At 35.9% G+C, this 7,326-nt stretch overlaps 1 protein-coding gene across 1 annotated transcript; it reads left to right on the top strand.

Moving 5' to 3' along the window:
• Positions 1-3,475: 3,475 nt before the first annotated feature.
• LOC141487003 (uncharacterized) lies at positions 3,476-4,974 on the top strand. The gene is made up of 2 exons (XM_074185690.1): positions 3,476-4,112; positions 4,167-4,974. Exon 2 carries the CDS (start codon positions 4,168-4,170, stop codon positions 4,972-4,974), a length of 807 nt encoding a protein of 268 aa, XP_074041791.1. The 5' UTR covers positions 3,476-4,112; position 4,167.
• Positions 4,975-7,326: the final 2,352 nt, after the last annotated feature.

Raw genomic sequence — 7,326 nt, 5'->3', positions numbered from 1 at the left:
CAGTATAGTTAACCAATTCAATATTCCAGTAACAAGTTCAGTCTTGGGTAACTTCAAAGATGAATTTCCAAATGATCCAATCATGAGTTTTTATGGTACAGGTGCTAAAGCATATTATGTGAAATCTGTTGATGGTGAATTTAAGAAAGCCAAAGGGGTTAAACGATCGGTAATAAAGAATGAATTGACATGCGAAGATTATCAAAAAATCGTCGAACAAGGTGGTATGATATTCAGAAAGATGAATTCATTTAGAAGCGTGTTGCATGATATGTATACTGAATTGAAAAATAAAGTTGCATTATCATACCACGACGATAAACGATTTATCATTCCGAATACTACCCACACTCTTCCTTGGGGTCATAATGATATTGAATTTTATGAAAACGATCCAAATGAGAACATTCGTTGGATAAGTAATATTATTCAACAATCACAATCTCAGGAGACTCCATTGGATCAATTGATTAATTTATTATCTGCCGAGATCAATGATTGAAGTATCATTCAATATCTTCAAAACCGGAAAATTCAATATGACAGAAGTATTGTGATATTAATGTATTATGTATGTATGTATATGTATTACTGTAATGAATATAAAATGATTGAAATTTTATTTGTATTATTTCTATTTCCCTAATCGATTACTGCAATATATAGTATAATGTAAAAGAAAGGAATATCAGTTTGAAAAGAATCATCGTGGGTGCACAATGTCTAAAACAATCGATAAATTTGGCAGAAAAAAAAATGGGGTGGTAATGTCATCCGAGGTCCACCCGGCAATGGATTTAAATTAACAAAAGATGGTCATTATGACATGCAAAGAAAAATATTGAAAAATACAAGCGAACCAATTGACAAGAGTGATTGTGTAACTGTATCATACCTTGAGGGGGAAATTAACGGAACAAAGGAGGTTATACTTCTAGCCCTACAAGCTGCAATACAATCCACAATAGGCAATATTGCTCGCGATGCTCGTCAAGCATTTGACGATAAAATTGCAGAGGCTCGGATAACTTTCACTCGTAAATTTGACAAACTTACAAATGATGTAGACATAAAAATGTCTGACATAACAGCGTCTACAAATAAAAAATTTGATGCTATGTCAAACATAACAGCGACTACAATGAAAAAGTATGATGTACTGGAAGAGAGAGTTGAAGTTTTGGAGAAAAGCCATAAAGTCAGGCCATCAGGTGGAGTGGGATATCCAGGACTGAACATTGATCCAAATATTAGAATAATAGAACCAAAACCAAAAGCAACAGATGACGTATTAATTGAACCAACATGGTGAATAGTGAAGTGGAATAGCCTGCCTGGGCAGGGCCTGATTAAGTTAGGTTAGGAAAAAAAATGTGTATTTGAAAAATTAATAATGAAAGTTATCAACAAGTAGGTATTATTATATATATTTCAATGTCCCAGAAGTGGCATTAGTGATGTACTCGAATTCTGACTTGACATGTTCCCAACTGTTAAAATTTGAAAAAAAAAATTTAATTTGAAAAAAAAAAGCACATTTGAAAAAAATTTTTTGAAATTTGAAAATAAATTTTAAAATTAAAAAAAAATATTTTTTCACAAACCTATACCCTCTTGCCCCCCCCCCCGCCTCCTTCTTATTATTTTTTCTAGTTTTTTTCTAGTTTTGTCATTGCCAAGTTTCGAACTTGGATAGTCTGTGCGGTAGGATGATACCTTAACATCTACGCTGCCACAGGCCCACTTATACTAACAGTTTCAATTCTATTTAAATCACAAGGAATAATGGTGAGAAATAAAGAAAAAAATTTTTGGTCACACGGGGATTTGAACCACTAATATCAATATTTTACTTTTTTATGAATTAATAAAGGTTAAAAAAAAAAAAAAAAAATTGATCGTCGAGATTCGGAATCTTTCTCAAGATTACAACCCGTTCTTTTCTCGAAAAATATCGATCCTGCGAAAAAACCGGGATTTGAACCACTAATATCAATATTTTACTTTTTTTTTATGAATTATTAAAGGTTTATAATTAAAAAAAAAAATTTGATCGTCAAGATTCGGAATCTTTCTCAAGATTACAACCCGTTCTTTTCTCGAAAAATATCGATCCTGCGAAAAAACCGGGATTTGAACCACTAATATCAATATTTTACTTTTTCTATGAATTATTAAAGGTTTATAATTAAAAAAAAAATTTGATCGTCAAGATTCGGAATTTTTCTCAAGATTACAACCCATTCTTTTCTCGAAAAATATCGATCCTGCGAAAAAATTAATGGAGACCAAATTTGTTGGAAATTGAATTCTCTACAACTTTTGTCATTACTATTTTTCGTGTAAAATTGAAAATAAGTGTAATAAATTCAATATTACATAATGAGATTACAACCCGTTCTTTTCTTGAAAAATATCAATCCTGCGAAAAAATTAATGAAGACCAAATTTGTTGGAAATTGAATTCTCTACAACTTTTGTCATTACTATTTTTCGTGTAAAATTGAAAATAAGTGTAATAAATTCAATATTACATAATGAGATTACAACCCGTTCTTTTCTTGAAAAATATCAATCCTGCGAAAAAATTAATGAAGACCAAATTTGTTGGAAATTGAATTCTCTACAACTTTTGTCATTACCATTTTTCGTGTAAAATTGAAAATAAGTGTAATAAATTTAATATTACATAATGAGATTACAACCCGTTCTTTTCTCGAAAAATATCAATCCTGCGAAAAAATTGATAGAGACCAAATTTGTTGGAAATTAAATTCTCTACAACTTTTGTCATTACTATTTTTCGTGTTAAATTGAAAATAAGTGTAATAAATTCAATATTACATAATGAGATTACAACCCGTTCTTTTCTTGAAAAATATCAATCCTGCGAAAAAATTAATAAAGACCAAATTTGTTGGAAATTGAATTCTCTACAACTTTTGTCATTACCATTTTTCGTGTAAAATTGAAAATAAGTGTAATAAATTTAATATTACATAATGAGATTACAACCCGTTCTTTTCTCGAAAAATATCAATCCTGCGAAAAAATTGATAGAGACCAAATTTGTTGGAAATTAAATTCTCTACAACTTTTGTCATTACTATTTTTCGTGTTAAATTGAAAATAAGTGTAATAAATTCAATATTACATAATGAGATTACAACCCGTTCTTTTCTTGAAAAATATCAATCCTGCGAAAAAATTAATGAAAACCAAATTTGTTGGAAATTGAATTCTCTACAACTTTTGTCATTACCATTTTTCGTGTAAAACTGAAAATAAGTGTAATAAATTTAATATTACATAATGAGATTACAACCCGTTCTTTTCTCGAAAAATATCAATCCTGCGAAAAAATTGATAGAGACCAAATTTATTGGAAATTAAATTCTCTACAACTTTTGTCATTACTATTTTTCGTGTAAAATTGAAAATAAGTGTAATAAATTCAATATTACATAATGAGATTACAACCCGTTCTTTTCTCGAAAAATATCAATCCTGCGAAAAAAATAATAGAGACCAAATTTGTTGGAAATTAAATTCTCTACAACTTTTGTCATTACTATTTTTCGTGTAAAATTGAAAATAAGTGTAATAAATTCAATATTATAATAATGAGATTCCACCACTCATTTCTCAAAAAATATCGATTCTACATACACACTGAACATTAAATACCCCCATTATTGATTTTAATAATATAGATTTACAAAAAATAAAGATTTTTTTCTCCAGTCACAATTCAAGTAGATGATCAATGCCGGTTCTATGACTGAGGATGACCAATGCCGGTTCTATGACTAAAAATTTTTAATTTTATGTTTCATTAAAAAAAAAATTTAACAACACACTGTAGTCCCCGCCCACTCTCCTCCACTTTTAGCCCCGCCCCCTTCCCACCATTGCTCGCCTCACCCCACAATTGCGCATGCGCGCCCCCACCTCACTCCCACCACTCCCACTTCTGCCTACACCCTGAGGAGCACACTTCTCGGCATTCAGTACGACAAGTCTTCTCATCGAGTGCAGTCCAGCTACAGCAATCTACTACAACACCAGTCTAATACAGCAGTCTTCTACAGTCTACAACAAGCGAATTTTGAGTAAGTTATCAATGTTACTTTTTCATAACAACTAACTTTGTATTACATTTTCAGAATGGAAAACTACACGCAGGAAATCGACAACGCTGTGGCATCGATCATACCTGTGGATGTTGAGGTGGAGCGACCAGGCAGCCCTGACATGTTCGAGGGAGACGAGGTGGCGATGGTCCAAGAGGTGAAGGCTTCAACTTCGGGTGGTGTGCAGCGGCCACGCAGCCCTGTCTCATTTCAGGAAGACAGGGTTGTTAACAAAGCCAAGCGGCAATCTGCAGCTAAGGTTGGTCCTATTCAAAGGTATAGGAGTAAATGCAATAGGACTAACCCTTATGCAGGTAGTTGGTCGACCGCCAAAAGGAATCCTCCGAGACGTCCCACACCGCTCGCATTGACAGTGGAAAGACGGAGGGCATATAAGCCGGTGCCGAGGGTGCCATCTCCAGGTGAAATCCTCACCCAATTTGCATTATCAGCGATGTTGACACCCATGGAACTCACACCGGTGCCTGATCCTGCCATGGAGGTCGTGCCACCAGTGTCGAAGCCTGCCGGGGAGATCGCGCCACAAGTGCCACCAGTGCCGGAGCCTTTCGGAGAGGTTAACCCCCAGGAGATGGAAACTTTCCTACAGAGGTGTAGGGATGTTGCACTTGCTTCACGAAATAGTGAGGCCGCGTTGGCTAGCATTTCCCGGGAGGAGAATGAAATTGCTAGCCAACGGCGTGAGTTGTTAATGAGGATGGCCGAGCTAGATCGAAGGACTGCAGCTCTGAAGGAAAGGCGGAAGGCAGAGACCTCTTCGATAGAGCTCAATAATGAACTAAAAATATTTATAAAGAAATTTTTGAATAAAGGGAAATAGTTTTTAGGTCAACTAGGATAGTTTTAGGATAATTAGGTAGCATGGTAGTTTTAGGTTTGTAATTATAATTTTAGGAATAAAAAACAAAAAAAAAAAATGAAAAAAGAAGTGAAATAAAGGGTGTACATTGTTTTGGTTTGGTACACATTGAACAATGCGATGGTTGGAGCATTTTTCTTCACTTCGTCTTTTCATTATTTTTCTTTTTTTCCATTTTCAATTCCAAGTTCTTTCATCCCCACTCCTCCCCACTCCCTTTCAAAAGTATAAAAGTAGGAATTATCTGTTGGAATATTCAGTTGATCAGCCACCTTCAACATGGAACCTGATTCAACTACTGAGCCGTACAGTGACCCAGCGCATCAACATCCTTACTGGGCTTCTATCCATGAAGGATTCGTGGACTCCACAACGGCACCTCATGACATTCCCTTCGAATTCATGAATAATGACTACAGGGTGCAGGTTCAGCATGTCACTGGGAGTGATGAAGCTGACTTATCGGACGGGGATTATCCGGATCCCTACCAATGGGATGACGAATGGGGTGACCCACCGCCTGTAGACATCACAGATGAGGATGACGACGACGACGACGATGACGCTGGCGACATCAGACTTCCACCATCCCCAATCCTTATCGAGGACAGTCCTCCGCCATCTCCTATCCTAATTGATGACGATGATGTCCTAAATTCCGACGACGATATGTAATCGTTTCCCTGTTTCTCCCACCCTTTCCTTTCCTTTCCTTTCCTTCCACGGAGTACACACTTTTTTGGTTGGTGTACACGAGGCACTGCGAGGCTGGGGCAGTGTCTTCCTCCCTCTCTCTTATTAGTTTTTCATAATAATCACTTAGAATTTCTCATAATAATCGCTCAGAGTTTCATGAAGATCGTCATTTTTAATGTTTTCGAATCTCAAACACTGTTCTACATTTACACTTCACCCCCTCCGTTTTATTTCTTCCAATATAAATATAGTATCAATCCCAGTTCTACATCATTCTTCCACAATGTCGATTGCTGATTCCACCACCGAACCGATGAGTGTACCAGAGTCTTCTATGATGAGTACAGGACCCATCCAGGTACATGAAATAGATTCTACGTTTGATCATTTCAGTACAACCTTCGCAGAAATGCTGCAACGCATCTACGATCTTCCTGATGATTTCCTGGAACGTATGCAAGAGGAAGTAGATGAGTTAGACGATCTACAGGATAACGAGCTAGATGATCATGCGGACGACATAATTAGTATATCATCTGATTCAGATGAATCTGATGAATATGAGGACGACATCATCAGTATATCATCAGATACAGATGATTCAGATGATGACACCATCATGATTGTTTCTGATGATGAAGAGCGTTAGTCCATACCATTGTATGGATTAATAGGAAAAACAGCCCTTTTAAGGGCTACAATTAAAGACAATAAACAACTATTTTCAGAGCTATCATTATACTTTCAATCAGAAATAGGTTAACACTATAGTCAAAACTTATGTGAAAGTATCATCATCCAACTCTGTAGTACTCATCATTATATTCAATGATTGAGAAAATATCAACTTCGACTTTTCAGTCAAAGTAGTACTCATCATATACACAGATATTCGATGATAAACCAAATCCTAACTTCGACTTTTTAGTCAAAGTAGTCATTTATCACATAATCTGTGAATTCTACTACTACCGTTTGTGTGAATAATGTAGCCCTGAAAAGGGCTGTTGTTTTTTTTTTGACCAGTAGGTCCACGGTTATTGTGCCACAGGTTGGACATTATTACATATAATACATGTAGATACTCGGGTGAAGTTTGTTAGTGGCCTCTCGCAAGCTTCACACCAATTTTGTCCCATTTCCATAATTGAGACAGTGTTGTGGGTGTTGACATGGGCATACCACCCTCCATTATTGTTTCTATGCGAATAAAACCGAAAGCAGCACCAGCATAGTTTTTTGTTCTCTCCATCTATTGTGCTGATCAATACGTATGCATCCATTGCACAATACAAATCCAAGGGATCTTCCAATGTCTCACTGACATTGAGCGTTCGCATACCGATCCTCAAAGCACCATCGCCTTCAGTTGTGTCAGCTTCTATCCCTTCATCATCTCCTTCTTCATCCATGACCCTCTCAAACTCCATCACGTCATCATCTTCGTCGCTTTGGTTGGCCTCGTTTTCAACTTCGTCTATCTCATCTTCATCGACTCCAACATCTTCTGCTTCAACTATCACTTCCTCTAGCGGAACATTGACATCATCATCATCTGATTCGTCTATCCAATTGTTTTCATCAACAGCAGATATTCTATTTAATGCAGCATTTATT

The sequence above is a fragment of the Leptinotarsa decemlineata genome, unplaced genomic scaffold (assembly GCF_025532065.1).
Source record: "Leptinotarsa decemlineata unplaced genomic scaffold, Ldec_3_MD MMD2_tig00078346_RagTag_RagTag, whole genome shotgun sequence".
In the NCBI taxonomy this organism is placed as follows: Eukaryota; Metazoa; Arthropoda; class Insecta; order Coleoptera; family Chrysomelidae; genus Leptinotarsa; species Leptinotarsa decemlineata.
The sequence above is the reverse complement of the archived record's forward strand: the minus strand, read 5'-3'. Positions and strand labels throughout refer to the sequence as shown.